The 21,249-nt window shown below is 38.2% G+C and overlaps 1 protein-coding gene across 2 annotated transcripts in view; it reads right to left on the minus strand.

The window, feature by feature from the left end:
- The window catches only part of DNAH6 (dynein axonemal heavy chain 6), a 285,139-nt gene that overhangs the window by 204,720 nt on the left and 59,170 nt on the right, over positions 1–21,249 (minus strand). For both annotated transcript variants that reach the window (XR_005718342.1, XM_040224335.1), the window contains exons 13-17: positions 17,480–17,631; positions 15,188–15,340; positions 12,225–12,476; positions 8,687–8,815; positions 3,407–3,520 (exon numbers count right to left, since the gene is read on the minus strand). Coding sequence is in view for 1 of the 2 variants with exons in the window: in XM_040224335.1 (XP_040080269.1) it covers positions 3,407–3,520; positions 8,687–8,815; positions 12,225–12,476; positions 15,188–15,340; positions 17,480–17,631 (800 nt within the window). In the remaining variant the exon portion in view is untranslated. The remainder of the gene's footprint in view (positions 1–3,406; positions 3,521–8,686; positions 8,816–12,224; positions 12,477–15,187; positions 15,341–17,479; positions 17,632–21,249) is intronic.

Below are 21,249 nucleotides of genomic sequence, written 5' to 3' on the forward strand. Positions count from 1 at the left end.
TGCAGTATTGCAATCCTTGTAATTTATCCCTGAGGGACAATCACTGTAAAGTTGCAAATAGCTAATTTTTATTCTTGTGACCTACAAACTTCTTACCCAGTAGTTTCCTATTATATTTGATTATGTACCCCTTTAATGTAACTTATTTAAACATACACTTCAATGTATGCATGTATCTATAAATATATTTATCAGTTACATAAACATGTAAGTGTATACATATCATGTCGGATGGTCATATGGATTGAAGGCAATTAAAAATTTATAAAAATGAAAAGATATTTGATGCCCATAGATTGGAAGAATTAATATTGTTAAGATGTTTATACCACCTAAAACAATCTATAGATTCAATATGATCCTTATCAAAATTCCAGTGGCATTTTTTTTCACACAAATACAACAAACAATCCTAAAATTTGTGTGGAATCACAAAAGACCCTGAATAACCAAAACAATTTTGAGAAAGAAAAACAAAGATAGAGGCATCAACCCCTTGATTTCAGACTATGTTCCAAAGTTATAGTCATCAAAACAGTGTGGTACTAGCACAAAAACAGACACATAGATTAATGGAACAGAAACAAACCCACACATATATGGTCAATTAATTTAAAACAAAAGAGTCAAGAATATATAATGCAGAAAGAATAATCTCCTCAATAAATGGTGTTGGGAAAATTGGACAGCCACAGGCAAAAACAAAGTAATGAAATTGAATCACACACAAAAATAACTCAAAATGGACTAAAGATCTGAATATAAGACCCAAAACTTTAAAACTCCTAAAAGAAAACAGGTATTAAGCTCTTTGAGAAGGGTCTTGGCAATGATATTTTGGATTTAACACTGAAAGCAAAGGCAAAAAAGTAAAATAACAAATGAGAATCTAACTAAAAGGCTTCTGTACAGCAAAGGAAACACCATCTACAAAAGAAAAAGTCAATCTATTTAATGGGAGAAAATGTTTGCAAATTATATGTCTGATAAGGGGCTAATATCCAGAACTCATATAATTCAATAGCAGAAAAACAAATTACCTGTTTAAAAGTGGGCAGAGGAGCTGAATAAACATTTCTCCAAAAAAGATGTAACAGATATCCAACAGGTACATGAAAAGATACTCAAAATCACTAACCATTGGGATATTAAAATGAAAACCACAATGAAATATCACCTCATACCTGTTAGAATGGCTAGTAACAGAAAGACAAAAAATAACCAGTGGAGAAAAGATATGGATAAAAATGAATACTTGTGCACTGCTGGTAGAAATGTAAATTGGTACAACCACTATGAAAAACAGTATTGCTGCTGCTAAGTCACTTTAGTCGTGTCTGACTCTGTGTGACCCCAGAGACGGCAGCTCACCAGGCTCCCCCGTCCCTGGGATTCTCCAGGCAAGAACACTGGAGTGGGGTGCCATTTCCTTCTCCAATGTGTGAAAGTGAAGTCGCTCAGTCGTGTTGACTCTTAGCGACCCCATGGACTGTAGCCTACCAGGCTCCTCCATCCATGGGATTTTCCAGGCAAGAGTACTGGAGTGGGGTGCCATTGCCTTCTCCAAAAAACAGTATTAAGATTCCTCAAATGATTAAAAATAGAACTATCATATGACTCAGCAATTCCATTTCTGGACTTTTATCCTAAGAAAACAAAAACACTGATTTGAAAAGACATAGTCATAGCAGCATTATTTACAATCGTCAAGAAATAAAGACAACCTAAGTGTGTTCACCAATGGATGAATGGATGAAGAAAATGTGTTATATGTATAAAAAGAACGAAACTTTGTCATTTTGGCAACATGGATGGACCATGAGGGCTTTAGGTAAAGTGAAATAAATCAGACCAAGAAAAATACCATATAATCTCACTTATATGTGGAATCTAACACAAAACAAAGCAAGAGTCTAAAGTAAAACAACTAAAATAGAATAGATTGGTGGTTTCCAGAGAAAAGGGATGGGTATATGTAATGAGTGAAGGAGGTCAAAAGGTACAAACTTCTAATTATAAAATAAATAAATCATGGGAATGTAATGTACAGAATAGTGACTAGTTAATAATACTGTATTGCATATTTGAAAGTTTCTAAAAGAATAGATCTTAAAAGTTTTCATAGGAAAAAGATTATAGTTGTGAATGGTAACAAATGTTAACTAGACTTACTGTGCTGATCATTTTACAATACACACAAATATAGGATCATCATATTAGACACTTGGAACCAATACAGTGTGTCAAATATGCCTCAACTAAAAATTTATAAACATTCCTTTTTTCCTAGATTCAATGTCTTGTCTACTTTTTGTGCACTTCCTGGGTAAATTTTTCCCACTTCCTGGGTATATTTTAGCCACTGCTCTAATCTCTGGTGGGAATCAGAGCGCTTTCTAAGCTTCCTCTTTACTACTCAGGAGCATTTTCTACTTCTGAGCTAACCGATAAATGAGTTATACAACAGCACTTAAAATTCTCTGTTATTATAGCATATATATGTTTGTTTGTTTTCTGCTTTCTTCACCAAAAAGTAAATTCTGTGAGAGTTTAGACTCTGTTCTTTTTATTCTCCACTGGTATCCACTGTGTCCAGAACATTATCTAGGAATCATTCTTGTGTCACTGTGGTTTAACCTAGATGTGTGACTTCTAATTATGGGTACCAGCACAGGGAAGCTGAACCAGCAAGTGTAAAGCAATATTTGTGAAGCTGATGGTATTTCTAGTATGATCATATCACACTGGAAAGAATAGATGGTCATATATTCTGTCTCCTAGAGGATTAATCCTTGTTAATGTTTGAATACAAGAGTAGACCCTGAGAACCAAACCCTATGATACTTGTCCCCACCTATGATACTTGTCCCCCTATTTACTGTGATTAGAATTTACTATTGAACTCTCAAAGAAATAACCTAGATCTCACTATCATGATCCTATTTTATCACAGGGGGAAAAAAAATGGCTTCCTTAAAAAAAAAAAAAGACAATAAAAACAGAACCTCAGCCAACAGAAATCTAATGTTGCAGATCACAAATAAAATTCTATGATCTTTAATAACACTTGGCTGTATGTATCAGGACAACACTGTATTCAGAAACCACAAAGCAGTTAAATGCCATATGGTGAGGTCCTTTGATCCCTCCTTCATTTAGTGTTCTTAAACAGAGGACCTGAGAAGTCTGCCTTAAATAAAGCATTCTTCTTTGTGGTACTTAAAGATTTGTGTAGCAGAAAGACCTCTGTGCATTTCACTGGAAAGCTGATACATTTCCACAAAATTATAATATTGCACATTTTACTGAAATATACCAGATTATTTAAAAACTATAATGCATACTACCATGATTTTAAAATTAATGTAAGAATGATTTAAGAATTAAGAGTTTTTCTTTTTTTTACCTTTAACCATTCTTGCTGGAGTTGATCCCATTCAGATAAAGAATCCCAGAGCAACTGTTTAAGCTTTAATTCAGCACTAACTTCTTCCAAAGCATCAAACTTGGATACTTCCACCTTTAAAAATATAATAAGCAAAATGTAAAATTTAATTTTCAGATATAGAGATCTTATGTTATCTTCCTATTAGTAATTTTTGTTTTAGATCTTATGTTATCTTCCTATTAGTAATTTTTGTTTTTTCCATTTGTTTCTCTTAGAAACAAGTGATAAAACCCCACATACATTCAAATTTCTATTTGAGGGACAAAATCTAACTATTTATATATTCAACCAGTCCATTCTGAAGGAGATCAACCCTGCGATTTCTTGGGAAGGAATGATGCTAAAGATGAAGCTCCAGTACTTCGGCCACCTCATGCGAAGAGTTGACTCATTGGAAAAGCCTCTGATGCTGGGAGGGATTGGGGGCAGGAGGAGAAGGGGACGACTGAGGATGAGATGGCTGGATGGCATCGCGGACTCGATGGACGTGGGTCTGGGTAAACTCCGGGAGTTGGTGGTGGACAGGGAGCCCTGGCGTGCTGCGATTCATGGGGTCGCAAAGAGTCGGACATGACTGAGCGACTGAACTGAACTGAACTGATATATCCTTAAGTTAAGTTGCTCAGTCGTGTCCGACTCTTTGCGACCCCATGGACTGTAGCCCACCAGGCTCCTCCGTCCATGGGATTTTCCAGGCTAGAATACTGGAGTGGGTTGCCATTTCCTTCTCCAGGGGATCTTCCTGACCCAGGGATCGAACCCAGGTCTCCTGTATTAGAGGCAGACACTTTACCCTCTGAGCCACCAGGGAAGCATCCTTAGAACTTAGAAATTCTCAAAAGACACAAACATTACAGAGGTTTAAGGGCATTTTCTCTTAAGTTGGGTCATATCTGACTGGTTTTTCACATGGACAAATGAGTCCTCAGAGGCATCTATATCTTTTCAGTTCAGTTCAGTTCAGTTCATTTCAGTTGCTCAGTCATGTCTGACTCTTTGTGACCCCATGGACTGCAGCATACCTGGTCTCCCTGTCCATCACCAACTCCTGCCGTTTACTCAAACCCATGTCCATTGAGTTGGTGATGCCATCCAACCATCTCATCCACTGCTGTCCCCTTCTCCTCCCGCCTTCAATCTTTCCCAGCATCAGGGTCCTTTCAAATGAGTCAGTTCTTTGCATCAGGTGGCCAAAATATTGGAGCTTCAGCTTCAACATCAGTCCTTCCAATGAATATTCAGGACTGATCTCCTTTAGGATGGACTGGTTGGATCTCCTTGCAGTCCAAGAGTCTCTCAAGAATCTTCTCCAACACCACAGTTCAAAAGCATCAATTCTTCAGCACTCAGCTTTCTTCACAGTCCAACTGTCACATCCATACACGACTACTGGAAACTATAGCTTTGACTAGATGGACCTTTGTTGGGAAAGTAATGTCTCTGCTTTTTAATATGCTGTCTAGGTTGGTCATACTTTTCTTCCAAGAAGCAAGCATCTTTTAATTTCATGGCTGCAGTCACCATTTGCAGTGATTTTGGGGCCTCCAAAAATAAAGTCTCTCACTGCTTCCACTTTTTCCCCATCAATTTGCCATAAGTGATGGGACTGGGTGTCATAATCTTAGTTTTCTGAATGTTGAGTTTTAAGTCAACTTTTTCATTCTCCTCTTTCACTTTCATCAAGAGGCTCTTTAGTTCTTCACTTTCTGCAATAGTGGCATCATCTTTGTGTCTGAGGTTATTGATATTTCTCCCAGCAATCTTGATTCCAGCTTGTGCTTCTTCCCGCCCAGCGTTTCTCATGACGTACTCTGCATAGAAGTTAAATAAGCAAGGTGACAATATACAGCCTTGACATACTCCTTTCCTGATTTGGAACCAGTCTGTTGCTCTATGTCCAGTTCTAATTGTTGCTTCCTGAACTGCATACAGATTTCTCAAGAGGCACATCAGGTAGTCTGGTAATCCCATCTCTTTCAGAATTTTCCACAGTTTGTTATGATCCACACAGTCAAAAGCTTTGGCGTAGTCAATAAAGCAGAGGTAGATGTTTTTCTGGAACTCTCTTGTTTTTTCGATGATCCAATGGATGTTGGATCCTATATCCTTTAGGGCTTATATGTAGATGATGGAAGAGGGATGATAGAAGATGGAGAGAATTTTTGTGTGGTAGTTGGTGCAGGGGATGGGGAGATTTAAGATGGAGAGAACATTCTGGTTTCTCACCTATTTCTAACCTAATGTACTGATTATGAACCCTATAGAGAGAAAGGTTCTGAGAAAATCTAAAGAAGCCATTTTCATGGCTTGGAGATTAGTTGCACAGAAACTATGAACCTTGAGATAAGCCAGGATTTCAAACATTCCATAGAACAGCAGTAAAATACACACTCTTATCAAGAGCAGTCAGAACATTCCCCAGGATAAATCATCTGACAGGGCACAAAACAAGTCTTAACAAGTTTAAGAAGATTGAAATCATACCAAGTATTTCTTTTAGCCACAGTGGTATGAAACTAGAAATCAACAACAGTAGGAAAGGTGGAAAATTTACAAATGTGTGAAAACTAAACAACACAATCCTGAACAACCAATGGGTTAAAGAGGAAATTAAAGGGAAATAAAAAAAATCTGGAAACAAATGAAAGTGGAAACAGCACACTAGAACCTATGAGATGCTGCAAAAGCAGTTCTGAGAGGAGAGTTTATAGTGATAAATGGAAATATTAAGAAAATAGAAAGACCTCAAATAACATAACTTTACACATCAAAGAGCTAGAAAAAAGAGAACAAGCTAGCCCAACATTGTCAGAAGAAAGGAAGTAAGTTCATAGTGGAAGTAAATAAAATAGGGATCAGAAGAATAATAGAAAAGATCAATGAAACTAAAAAGCATTTTTTTAAAGATAAATCTTTAGCTAGAACAAGAAAAAAAGAGAGGTGACTCATATAAATATAAATCAGAAATGAAAACGGATACATTACAACTTATACCACAGAAATACATATGATCTTATGCCTGCACGCATGCTCAGTCATGTCCAACTCGTTGTGACATGTCCAACTGTAGCCCACCAGTCTCCTCTGTCCATGGGGTTTCCCAGGTAAGAATACTGGAGTGGGTTGCCATTTCCTTCTCGGGGGGATCTTCCTGAGCCAGGGATCAAACCCATGTCTCCTGCATTGGCAGGAGGATTCTTTACCACTGAGCCACACAAGAAGCCATATCATAAGAGATTACTATGAAAAACTAACTGTATACCAACAAACTGGATAACTTAGAAGCAGTGCATAAATTCCTAGAAACATGTAACCTATTAAGACTGAATCAGGAAGGAACAGAAAAATAAGGAGAAAGGAGATCAAATCAGAAATCAAAAACCTCCCACCACAGAAAAGCCCAGGACCAGATGACTTCACTGGTAAATTCTACCAAACATCTATGGTGGGGGTGGGGGGAAGAATTAATGCCAATCTTTCTCAAACCTTTCCAGAACATTAAAGAGGTGGGAACACTTCCCAACTCATTTTACAAGGCCAGCATTACCCTGACAATAGGGATCTAGCCTTGTCTTCATTAAGAATTAGAAATGATTTCCTACACCCCTTAGGCCTTCACTCCTGACCCCCTAATAACCAAGAGCTGGAGAGGAAGGTTGGATATGAGGTCATCCTGTGCTATGCTGTGCTTAGTCACTCAGTCATGTCTGACTTTTTGTGACCCCATGGACAATAGTCCCCCAGGCTCCTCTGTCCATGGGGATTCTCTAGACAAAAATACTGGAGTAGGTTGCCATGCCCTCCTCCAGGGGATCTTCCCAACCCAGGATTGAACCCAGGTCTCCCACAGTACAGGCTGTTTCTTTACCATCTGAGCCACCAGGGAAGCCTGAGGTAATCCTAAAGAATCATAAAATATAGATATGGAGTCTGGAAGGAGGGAAACACACTTCTATTTCAGGCTCTGGTTCAAGCTACATTATTCTTCCTGACCCAAAGGAGTGCTTACCTGGTATAGCTTTTTATCAGGTAATGTTTCATCCATAGTTCCCTTCCTACCTCACACTTTCCTGTCTTATATGTCAGTTAATTCAATCTGGGAACAACTTTGAACCATAATTCTCTCATGCACAAACTTCCAGCCTCAACTATTATGTCAGCTGCACTTTCTAGTGCCCAGGTTATTATTTTGCAGATTGCTCTACCAAGCCTCAGGTCTGGAGTGGAGACCTGCTCAGGTCTCAGAGCCCTCAGACCACTTTCTGGTCATCCATCTGGAGCTCTGAAAGAAATGGATGCCTCTCCATGTGATGTCCAGGCACTTCTCTGAAATTCAGGGGAGACTATTAACACTCCTTCATTGCTGGTGGCCTCTGGTTTTGGTCTCAGGAATCTTTCCTATTTGCTTTTCTCTTTGTTCTCTCTAATAGCTATTCTGATACTTTAGCTCCAATACTTTGGCTACCTGATACGAAGAGCCTACTCATTGGCAAAGACCCTGATGCTGGGAAAGATTGAAGACAAAAGAGGGGAGTGACAAAGGATGATATAGTTAGATGGCATCACCGACTCAATGGACATGAATCTGAGCAGGAGATAGTGGAGGACAGAGGAGCCTGGCATGCTGCAGTCCATGGATTCACAAAGAGCTGGATATGACCTAGTGATCGGACAACAACAATATCTGTTCAGAGCACTTATAACTCTCACTCATTTCTTTTCATTTTTTGGGGGGGCATATCATTTAGCTTTTTAATTTTGGGGATCCATCTTTTCCCTGGCTCAGTCAAATTCTCTTCTTTCATCAAACTGGCACACCAAAACCAGAGCAAATGAGGCAATATTGATGGAATCCATAATATACAGATGAATGAATGTAAAAGAAGCTAGAATATTAAGAAAGAATCAAGGGGTTTCTAACTGATTACATTTAAAAATCCACACGCATTTTAACATAGAAACTACAGTTCCTGGTCTGAGTATTTGTCTATAATTCACAATTACTTTTTAATAAATAAAGATATTTTGTCTCTCATGTGTCCTAATCTTTAAACACTTCAAAGGCAGAGAATACACCATATTTTGTATTTCAGATTATTCCAGTACAGTGACTGGCATATAGGTGTCTAAACATTGAGTATTATTGAAAATGAGAGTATCAGTGTCACTTCTGTGCATATACAAAGATATATTTTATAGTTCTATATTTTAAGAACAGATGTGTAGCACTGTCATTACCTTAAAATTCTTCTGATAGGATTTATATTGAAAAGCGCGTTTTTGAAGATCATCCAGAACTAACAGCAGTTCATTCAACATGACCTTTATTTTCTCTTGGTCAGCATTAATGTCCAAAATCTGTGGATCCTGTAAAATTAAGATAGCTTTTGATTAGTCATTCCTACTTTTTGATGTATGCTATCAAATTACATGAATAAACATTTTTGAAACATATTTTTGCTAATTCCCTTTTCACTCTAATTTTTAGAAAATATATGAAAATGGTTGCTTTTCTTGAATTTTAAAACAATGCAGATACATTGTAAAAAGTACAGAAATGTATAAGGAAGTACTATGGGGATAATATCGTTTTTAAGGAGTACCTAATGCATTTTCCTTCATCTTCTTTCCTATATTACATTTTTTTTCAACTAACAAGACTTCAGTTAAGGAGAGGTGAATGCAATATGGAAAAGAATGAAGGGAATATAAGGAAAATTATCATTTTAAAAGGAATGATTATAATTTACAACAAAGGTAGCATTCTATTTGATTGAAGTTCATAAATAGGCAAAAGCAATTTATGGCTTTAGAATTCAGGGTAGTGGTTGCTTTTGGAAAGGAAGGAAAGGTTAGTGACTAGAGGGCACCCTAAGGATACCAAGAGCAACAGCTCTTGACTTGAGCAGTAGACATATGGATGTGTTCACTTTCTGAGAACTCACTGAGTTGTACAGTTATTACAGTTATGTACAGCTCTCTCTTGCAAAACACAAAAACACTTCAGTACAAAAGTAAAAGCAATGCAAAGTCCTTTAGACTAAAAGCTGACATATAATAAGTACACAATAAATGTTAGCTACTTTTAGCCATGTCAACACATATAAATGCATGTTGTAATCTTCAACATCGGTACTGTATTCCTTTGAGTGGAAGTACCTCAACACATTTTATTATTGTGTTGAAGGACACTGAGTTTTTCCCATTTTTTTTTCTGAGTTTATATGGTTTTGGGCTTCCCTAGTGGCTCAGCTGGTAAAGAATCTGTCTGCAATGTGGGAGACCTGGGTTCGACCCCTGGGTTGGGAAGATCCCCTGGAGAAGGAAATGGCTACCCACTGCAGTATTCTGGCCTGGAGAATTCCATGGACTCTATAGTCCATGGGTCACAAAGAGTCAGACACAACTGAGCAACTTTCACTTTCACTTCACTTTATATTGCTTTAAACTTTTGGGATAAGATTTAGTCAATGTTAATAATTAAAGAGTAGATCTTTATTATATGATCTATTTTCACATTTGCTTCAGTTAAGAATTATCCAGATGTCTATTCTATGTCATTGAGACATATATATTATCATATGTGAAACGAATTGCCAGTCCAGTTTCGAGGCATGATACAGGATGCTCGGGGCTGGTGCACTGGGATGACCTAGAGAGATGGGATGGGGAGGGAGGTGGGAGGGAGGTTCAGGATGGGGAACACATGTACAGCCATGGTGGATTCATGTCAATATATGGCAAAACCAATACAATATTGTAAAGTAATTAGCATCCAATTAAAATAATAAATTTATATTAAAAAAATAAAGTAAGTAAGAGTGAAAAAAAAGATATCTAGTCTAAGTTCTTAAAAAGTTCCTTTTGTATCTTTAGGATAGTAAAATTGGTGCAAGTTAATCTAACATTCTTTATCACTTATTAATTTATACTCTGCCTCTTTCTAAGAGGGAATTTTCTAACATGTGACTAAGAAAACTCTAAAATTGTGAATAGCTATAAAATATGCTAATAGGATGTAAAAACACTAATTTCAAAATAATAAATGGAAGCTAGGAAAAAGAGAATTCACTACTATTGAACTGAGTTTTTCCCACTTTTTTCTGATTTGACCTTAAGACTTAAAAAATTTTTTTAAATTTAATTGGAGGATAATTACTTTACAATTTTATGATGGTTTTTTGCCATACATCAACATGAATCAGTCATGGGTATATATGTGTCCCCCTATCCTGAAACCCCTCCCATCTCCCTCCCCACCCCATCCCTCTAGGTTGTACCAGAGCACCAACTTAATGCATCAAACTTGCACTGGTCTTCTATTTTACATATAGTAATATACATGGAAAAGGAGTACACCAAGGCTGTATATTGTCACCCTGCTTGTTTAACTTTTATGCAGAGTACATCACGAGAAATGCTAGGCAGGATGAAGCGCAAGCTGAAATCACGATTGCCGGGAGAAATATCAATAACGTCAGATATGCAGATGACATCATTCTTCTTTCAGAAAGTGAAGAGAATCTAAAGAACCTCTTGATGAAAGTGAAAGAGGAGAATGAAAAAGCTGGTTTAAAATTCAACATTCGAAAAACAAAGATCATGGCATTAGGTCCCATCCCTTCATGGCAGATAGATGGGGAAACAATGGAAACAGTGACACATTTTATTTTCTTGGGCTCCAAAATCACTGCAGATGGTGACTGCAGCCATGAAATTAAAAGATGCTTGCTCCTTGGAAGAAAAGCTATGACCAACCTAGACAGTATATTAGAAAGCAGAGACATTACTTTGCCGACAAAGGTCTATCTAGTCAAAGCTACAGCTTTTCCAGTAGTCATGTATGGATGTGAGAGTTGGACCATAAAGAAAGCTGAGCATTGAAGAATTGATGCTTTTGAACTGTAGTGCTGGAGAAGACTCTTGAAGAGTCCCTTGGACTGCAAGGAGATCCAACTAGTCCATCCTAAAGGAAATCAATCCTGAATATTCATTGGAAGGACTGATGCTGAAGCATCAATACTTTGGCCACCTGATGCAAAGAACTGACTCATTTGAAAAGACCCTAATGCTGGGAAAGATTGAAGGAGAGAGGAGAAGGGGATGACAGAGGATAAGATGGCTGGATGATATCACCAACTCAATGGACATGAGTTTGAGCAAGCTTCAGGAGTTGGTGATGGACAGGGAAGCAGTCCATGGGGTCACAAAGAGTTGGACATGACCGAGCAGCTGAACTGAACTGAACTGAATGTACATGTTTCAATGCTATTCTCTCAAATCATCCCACCTTTGCCTTTTCACACTGAGTCCAAACAAGTCTGTTCTTTACATCTGTTTCCTTTGCTGCCCTGCATGTAGGATCATCATTATGTCTTTCTAAATTCCATATATATGCATTAATATACAGTATTTGTCGTTCTCTTTCTGACTTGACTCTGCATAATAGGATCCAGTTTCACCCACCGCATTAGGGCTGACTCAAATGTATTCCTTTTTATAGCTGAGTAATATTCTATTTTGTACTTTTGATCATAAGTACTAAAGAAATACATACATACGTTAGTTGCAGTGGCCTGGAATTTATTCAGTACCTCAGAGAGGTTCAGAAACACTTTAAATTTTCAGTAGCTGCTCAAAGACATTGTTAATTGATTAGAATGAAGCATAAACAAAATGAAAGCTAAACCAGATTAAAATGAATATGCTTTCTAAACAGTTTATTAAAATTAATAGCCTTTATATAGATTATTTTAAAAATTCTGCTTCAGCTTACCTGTGCTAGCATCTTTACTTCATTCACTTCATTGTTTAGATCTTCAAGATCTCTACCCAAATGCAGACAAAATTGCTTAATGCTTGTTTCTCTGTCACCCACAGATTTATCAATGGCATTCCGAACAGCAACAATGGATGGCTTCATAGTTGCAAAAACGGCAAAGTCTTCAGGAGGTGTGGGAACCTGATACTGTTCAATGAGCTTGTACATCTGAACCACAATATTCCCTTCATCATCAAGGCTTTCGATCTAAATGGAAACATCAGTTGCTCATTAAATAAATCAGTGTCCTGTTATACCTGTTAAGAGTGACTGATAAGAGACAGTCGCTGTGCACCACGTTGTAAAGAGCCAGCACACAGGGGAGTGCATTTAATACAGATCAAATTGGCTGGAGCTGGCTGGATGACAAATACAGTCATTATTACGATGCAGACAATGAGGCCTAGGAGGTAAACTGTTCAGAACTGAGCACAGTTAATATTACCCTTATAGGTATTTATTTTTTCTCTCTCTCTTGTTCCCTAGTAAATTAAATAGTAGTACTCAGTCGCTTTAGTCGTGTCTGACCCTTTTGCGACTCCTTAGACCGCAGCCCACCAGGCTCCTCTGTCCATGGAATTTTCCAGGTAAGAATACTAGAGTGGGTTGCCATTTCCTCCTCCCAGGGGTCTTCCTAACCCAGAGATCGAACCCGCATCTCTTATGTCTCCTGTCTTGGGAAGCAGGTGCACAAGCACCACCTGGTAAGCCTCAGATTAAACTTTAAAGTTATTTAAAGTTTTCAGAGATGGCACGTGCTATGAGGATGCTCAGCTGTAACATCTGAGACTCCAGGCATGTGTGCTGAGCAGTGACCGTCCCAGGGCAGCCCCTGAGCTGTGCGGACCATGTACCTCTCTGTGTAGATTCAGAACCCTGATTGATGGAGAGCATCGTGCTACCCTCTAGTAAAGGCTTTTACTACCACTATTACTGACTCCTAAACATCTCTGCTCTGATGCCCTTGCCTCAGTGGACAATGTCTTTCCTAATTTTCTGGCATGGTCTCCCCAGTTTGAAGGGAGCCCTCCTTGCCACCACTCTGCCACAAGGTTATAGAGGAAGCATCCAGGTTCTATAACTTGACCCGCCTCTTGGCGACAACTTAACCAGGGAGCATCAAATTGGGACAGAGTGAATCCAGCTCAGTCTGACCTTTCTCTTGACCTTGGGAAGAGTTAGATTGTATCTGTGGGCAGAGGCCATTTGCTTTCCTGGGGACAGGTCCTAAACAGGAGAAGAAAACTGTGGAGAGGCTTTAGAGAGATGGTTCTCAACCTTGAGCTGCGTCCCAATCACCCTGGCAATACTGCACTACTGTGTGCTGTGCAGTATGGTACAGTAAAGTACACAAAAGCACAACTACTTACAGAGGATGCACGCATGTGACAATGTATGCCAGACGTGTGAACTAACTTACCGTGACTGGACATGCAAATGCACATTCACATCTTTGAAAATTCGCAAGTTGAAAATTTGCATGTAAGGGATTTACTATAGAATTGTAATCTAGATATTAGTTATAATGGAAGTCATGATCCTTCTTAATCTACATTTGCATAAAAGTCAGGAAACGTACTAGCAGGAATGAAAGAAACCCAAGTTAAACTAGCTTAAGTAGGCAAGTGGATTAGGGAGACAACAGCAGATATAGAGACTCTTCTTGCCTGTTCGCTTGATGCCAGTCCTTATATGCCAGCTGTCATACTGCACTTTTCAAGGTACTGTACTGTAAGATTAAAAGTGTTTTCTTTGTTTTTTTTAATGCATTATTTCTGTGAAAAGTATTATAAACCTATTACAGTATAGTATTATATAGCTGATTGTGTTAGTTGGGTACCTAGGCTCACTTGGTTGGACTTAGGAAAAAATGAGACTTACAAATGCACTCTCAGAACAGAACTCATTTGAATTTAGGGGACTTACTGTATTATTATTTATTACAAATAAGAATTGCAATAAACTGGGGTTGAGAGCACTGGCTTTGTTGTCAGAGACCCAAATTTGAATTCCAGACGTACTGCATACAGGTCTGTGATCTTGGACACAATGACCTATTTTGGTCCTCATTTGCTTATCTGCAGAATAAGAATAAAAATTATCTATACTTCTTTCTGGTTGACTGCAGCCATGAAATTAAAAGACTCTTGCTCCTTGGAAGAAAAGTTATGACAAACCTAGACAGAGTATTAAAAAGCAGAGACATTACTTTGCTGACAAAGGTCTGTATAGTTAAAGCTATGGTTTTTCCAGTAGTCATGTATGAAAGTGAGAGTTGGACCATCAAGAAGGCTGAGGACTGAAGAATTGATGTTTTGAACTGTGGTGTTGGAGAAGACTCTTGAGAGTCCCTTGGACTGCAAGGTGATCAAACCAGTCAATCCTAAAGGAAATCAATCCTGAATATTCATTGGAAGGACTGATGCTGAAGCTGAAGATCTAATACTTTAGTCACCTGATGTGAAGAGTCAACTCATCAGAAAAGACCCTGATGCTGGGAAAGATTGAAGGCAGAAGGAGAAGGGGACAACAGAGGATGTGATAGGTTGGATAGCATCATTGACTCAATGGACATGAATTTGAGCAAGCTCTGGGAGATGGTGAAGGACAAGGAGGCCTGGCATGCTGCAGTCCATGGGGTCGTAAAGAGTCAGACATGACTGAATGACTAAACAATACTTCTTAAGCTTTTGTAAGGATAAAAAATGTAACATATGTAGAAAATGTAGTACATGCCTGACTAGTAGTGATCAATGTTAGCCGCCATTACTACTGTGAAGTAAGCCATCCACTTCCTTTGCCTGAAAGTGTTTCTGATATTCTGACAGCTGTATCTTGACCTTCAGTCCCTCAGTTTCTCTTATTTGCCTTCCTTCCCACAAGATTTGGAATAGTGAGTTGCACAAGAATCAACTCACCCTTTCCTGAATTTCGTCAAGAAATACTAAGCTGTTAACATATTCTATGGTAGTAGTTGGGACAAATTCAAGCTTGTATTCTGCATCTTGTGCCTCAGAGATGATGGCATCCACTTTTTTCTTGCTTAGACGAGGAAGCATATAATTCAGCACCTAGGAAAGAAGAAGGAACTATGAATCATAACTGCTTGAGTATTTCTACTTTATTATACAGTTTAGATAAAGTCTAACTGAATGTCTGTTAAGTCAGCAGGCAATGGAAGCAGCAGTATATGAAAAGGCTTCCCCCCACCCCCACACTGAAACAATAGGATTACTTTTGAAGGTTATTTCCAGAATAAGTTAGATCGCACAATTTATTAAAAAGTTTACTTAGGGACTTCTTTAGTGGTCCAGTGGTTAAAAATCTGCCTTGTAATGCTGGGAAAATGAATTTAATCCCTGGCTGGGGAACTAAGATCCCACATGCCATGGAGCAACTAAGCTCGAGCTCCACAACTACTGAAGCCTGTGGGCGCTGGAGTCTGTGCACCACAAATTAGAGAGCCCACATGCCACAACTAGAGAGTTTGTGTGCCACAAGGAAAGATCCCACATGGCTCAACCAAGATCCCATATGCTGCAACTAAGACCAGATGCAGCCAAATAAATAAATAATTTTTTAAAAAGTCTGCCTAAATGGTCTGATATTTTGTAAGTACCCTTTCTGTTACTTTGTCCTGTATAGTGAACATTGTGGTACCATCCCCAGTATCAGCTCTACTTCTTTCGTGCTGGACGGTAGTAATGATTTGGAGGAAGGTGATCTCTCCTTCAGAAACAAAGATTAAGTCTAATTGGTCTTAAGGTAAAATGAGCATGGCTTTCTTTGGCTAGTGTGATTGGATTAGAGTGAACCTCTGACATTAGCTGATCCAATTAAGTAGAAACCCAAGACTTTTGTTTAAGGCTGAGAGATCTCTCTCTCTCTCTCTCTGGACATGAATAAGGAAATAATTATCCTACGGAGCCTTTGACTACCACTTCAGAAAAGTGAGGGTATATGAGCTTTAGGATGAAGCTGGCACATCAGAAGGAAGCTGGCACACAGTGAGTGGAAAAAATGAGGTCTTTAGGAACCACTGAGTCACTAGATCACAGCTTCCTGATGTCCATCCACCCTCTGGACTTTTTCGATCCATACATTTTCTGATTGCTGAAGCCAGTTTGATGTTTCGTTTTTTTGTTTTTGGCTTAGTATACAATAGTACTCAGAGTGCTCAGAAATGTTTGCTGAAATTGACTTTGCTTCAATTCTCTATTGTTTTCTTTTTCAACAGATAAATCAGCAAAGCTCTAGAAAGAATTCCAATGCCACACAGCTAATTAGTGACAGAAAAGATATTAGCACTCAGGCCTGCAGCCTTTTAGACAGAGCACTGTCTTCTTTCATCTGCACCAGGGGTCAACAGAGGTTTTCTGTAAGGGCTGAATAGTAAATACTTTAGATTTGCAGGATATACGGTCTCTGTCATAGCCACTCAGCTCTGCCCTTGTAGAGCAACCACAGGCAATACATAAGTGAACTGTCATGGTACAAAACAGGTGGCAGGTTGGAATGACCCTGTGGGATATAGTTTGCCAATCTCTGTTCTATATCATTGTGTTTCTAGAGGTATTTTTTAGAGTCTTTATTGAATCTGTTACAATATTGTTTCTGTTTTATGTTTTGGGAGTTTTTCTGGCTGTGAGGCATGTGCAATCTTAGCTCCCTGACCAGGGATTGAACCTGGGTCACTTTAAACTACTGAACCACCAGGGGAGTCCCTTTGTGGTGGTATTTGATGGTATATATGACTAAAGGAAGACCTGAAAGTTATCGTAGAAGCAATCAAATCTCCTCAGCTCTACCACTCACTAAAATACAATCAGATCTTTAGGGACAGTTTCAGATCAGGAAACCTCAGTATCTAGGATACCTCAGTATCCTAGAATCAACCAGTATTCCTCCTAGGACTCTGAGCTGTTACAGCAATGTCTCCTCTGGAGGAAATCTTGAAATGCTCCAACAAAGGAAAAAGGAGTAGATGTAAGAGGCTAGTTTAAGGACTTTTGTTCCCTCACCTGAAATTGACAATGCTTGGGACAGAAAGAAAAACATGGAACTTTCCCTACAAATTAAAGATGCTGAATAGACTTAAGTTAATTTTAAATAGCTGCAATACTAGAAAATAAAGATAGACTATTTGCAGGAGAGAAATCATAAAATAGTTGCAGAGACTATAATTAAAATTTTTCCTAGTTCATAGTTACCTCCAAGCATCGCAAAGGTGATGGAATTAGTTTTTCTTTTAGTTGCTTAGTGTCAATAAGCAGCAGCCCTACATTCCTGGTGGGTCTCAGAGCCACTGCGTCCTTGTGCTGTCTGTGATATTTTTCCAGTTGTTCACTAAAGAATTTAACACCTACACAGAATAATTCATATACAGCAAAAAATATATGTTAGATTTTAAAGGACCATTACACAGATATATCAAAAATCATTGCATTAATACGCTTACAAATGTATTTAAAATGAACTATCCGTAGGCAGAGAACCTTGTATAATTTTAAAATGTTAATTCATGATGCTTTATATTTTATTCTTGTAATGAAGAAACTAACATTTCATAATGTAAATATATTTTCTGGCTGTCGCTAAGAATAGCTCATGAAAATAACTTGTAATTGCATTAGAGAATCTAGTCTATAATGGAGTAGATTCTAGAATCAGGCTGGTTTGAAGTTGGCTTAATCTAATGGTTCTTCCACATCATACCTCAAAATAAGTATGAATATGCATCCTTAGTTGTATTCGATTCTTTGTGACCCCATGGACTATAACCTACCATGCTCCTCTGTCCATGGGATTTTCCAGGCAAAAATATTGGAGTGGGTTGCCATTTCCTCTGCCAGGGGATCTTCCTGACCTAGGGATTAAACCTGCGTCTCCTGTGTCTCCTGCATTGCAGGCAGATTCTTTACCAAGTATATAAGGATATTAACAACAGAGAAAGTTTGAAACACAAGAGATCAGGCATAGCTAAAGTTATTTCCATTCCTCTTCCCAACATCTCTGCCAACCCTGCTCCCCACATCAAAGTTAAGGCCATTGTCAACTTTGTCTGCCAATGCTGGAGTTGCATTTTGATAATCTTCCTACCTCCAATTTCTCAAATCACCAGTGGAAGTCAGATTATCTTGAAATCATACTATTGGTCAAAAACAGCTCTTACTAATACACATATAATACAAAACAACTCCTTGTCTTTAAAAACTCAGCTTACTTTATTTCCAGTTGCTCCCTCCACTTGAGTCAGACTGTTTTCCCTACTGCTTCCTGTTCTTCTCTAACCCTCTTCCACCATCTCCAAGAGAAAAAGTTGTTGATCCCTGCCTTTATTTCCATCACCTCCTGTTCTGGACACAGGGGCAGTTTGACACAGTATAAAGAACACATCAGACAAAGTCTTAGAAAACCTAGGCCCAAGTCTTTAACCCACCTGTTGCTCTGGCTAAGTTACTTAATCTTTCTGAGCTTCACCTTCCTCAAGATACAAAAAAAGGGATGACAATTATCTCTCCTACTCATTTTAGAAGGTTTTGATGTGTTTATTTTTGAGAAATGAAAAAATTAGGATATCAAATGATCTAAGAAAACCCCTGGTGAGGAAAGCTGCATAATGTTGCTTGATCCAAATTTATTTGAACACAGAGTCTTTTTCATAGTATCAAGTAATATCCTTCAGAATAGTGGTTCAAGGAATACCAATTTGGGAAACACCAATTTAGTCCAATACTTTCATTTTATACATAAATAAATTTAGGTCACTGAAAATTAAATGACTTATATCCATGTTCAAAGGAAAACAAAAGAGTAAAGCCAACAGAAGAGCTCTCTCTTGGTGAGATGGAGGAGGAATGGTTTGTATAGCAAACTCTCAAGTCAGGGGAAACAATTTCTAAACCACTTACTCACTGTGTAATCTTGGAGTTGCCTTATTTCTGTATTTCCACTTACCTATTTGTAAAATGAGAATACTTGCCTATATAGAATTATGAGGATTAGATAAAATAGATTAGATGAGACAGCACAGCACCTATCATAAGTGCTTAGCAAGTATGGAAAATATTAGTAGACACTGACTTTTATAGAAATTTAATGGTTTCTAAATTCATGACTGATTATTTCAGAAAGCCAGAGTCTGTCTTCTGATCACCTTCTGGAGCTAAACAAAGGGCAGTCTGGCTAAAAGTTTGGTTAAACAGACATTTATTAAGTATAATAAACTATAATATATCTTAGGGCTTCCCAGGTGGCACTTGTGGTAAAGAATTCCCCTGCCAATGCAAGAGACATAACAGATGTGGGTTCAGTCCGTGGGTGGGGAAGATCCCTCTGGAAGAGGAAATGGCAATCCGCTCTAGAATTCTTGCCTGGGAAATCTCATGGACGGAAGAACTTGGAGGGCTACAGTCCATGGAATCACAAAGAGTTGGACATGACTGAGCATCTGAGCACAATATGTCATAGGCAGTGTTATAGTAATTTGAGGGAATATGGTATAACAGGCAAGGCATGGTATCCAAGGGGCAAAGCTACATTCTAATGGGAAATACTGGGTTCAGAGGTTTAGGAAGTACAAGAAAGTTCCTAAAAGAGCAAGAAAACAACTTTTAGGAGTCCAGGCCAATCTACTCCAGATTCCCAGACAACAAATGGCTAATACCTATGATACCTTGGTTCGGAGATTGAGACAGGACTGACAAGCCAAGCCTGGACTAGATGAAGGGCACTCTGGGAGCTTGGTGGCCTTATCCAGTTAGGTAACTGGTGAGGGAGTAAAGTTATCCAACGTGAGGAACATAACAGGAGACTCAGAGGCCTTGGCTCAAGGCTGTGAGTAGGTGATCTAGATGGTTAGAACTGGTTATTTGGATTAGTCTATTTCATGCTGAAATGCCAGGCTCCACATCTTACTGTTACCATGGTGCCACCATAGTACCGGTCAGTTCCCTTCAGTTCAACACACACTAAGTCTCAGTGTGACGGTGTTGGTGAAGAATGGTAGAAATGAACATGTCTAATTTTTTTTCTAATTTCTTAAGTAGAACCCCACTCGTGTTTCTTGAGTAAGTTAGTGCTCTGGAGAAAAAAGGTCTGTTTCAACTTTTCAAAACTTAAGAGACATAAAAAGTAAATACAGTGTCTATTTTTGGATTAGATTCTGGGCCAAACCAGCTGCAAACTGCTTTATTTGGCAGATTCTGAATATGGACTAAATGTTGATTTTAGAGATTTTTTCTCAGGTGTGAAAATATTTTGGTTTTGTAGGGAGATGCTTTTTGAAGATGCATATTGAAGTATTTCATTTAGGGACTGGCATGTCTAATTTACTTTAAAATACTTCAGTGTAATAAAAATAATGAATTGAAAGAAAAACACAAGAATTTACAGAAAAAAAAAATAGTGCTCATTCATGAGGCAAAGTATCAGAGTAAACATTTTTGTGCATGAGAAAAAAAAAAGAATAAAACCAGTTAATGAAACAACAACAACAAAAGAAGAATATGGGTATGCTTCACATTTTTAAATGGTAATAATGAATGCTATATACTTAATTTTCATAATCATTTGGAAACTTTCTTGCCTGAAATTTCACTTGGGCATTGTATTTTATTTTCTTTGGTTGAATAAAATAAATTTAATAAAATAACTTCTCCATGGTTCTAATCTCATGACTAAGGTGTCGACTCATACCTACCCGGTTGCAATAGGGCTGTACAAATAGAGTAACTTGAATTCCTGAGACAGAATGAATTCTTGAGATACATGTTATACTATGTAAACATTTTTTAAGGAATCTGAGGGGAAAACATTCCTTTCAACTCCTTTCCATATAGAGGCTATATGACCTTTGCACTGGTACAGCTTCATACTAAAAGATAAGCTCTTGGGGAAGAATTCCTTCCCATAATGTTTTGAAATAAAACATAACAGTAAAAGTAAAGAAAAAAGTGGTTCTACAGAAAGTAATCTAGAA

The sequence above is a fragment of the Oryx dammah genome, unplaced genomic scaffold (assembly GCF_014754425.2).
Source record: "Oryx dammah isolate SB20612 unplaced genomic scaffold, SCBI_Odam_1.1 HiC_scaffold_25, whole genome shotgun sequence".
NCBI lineage: Eukaryota > Metazoa > Chordata > Mammalia > Artiodactyla > Bovidae > Oryx > Oryx dammah.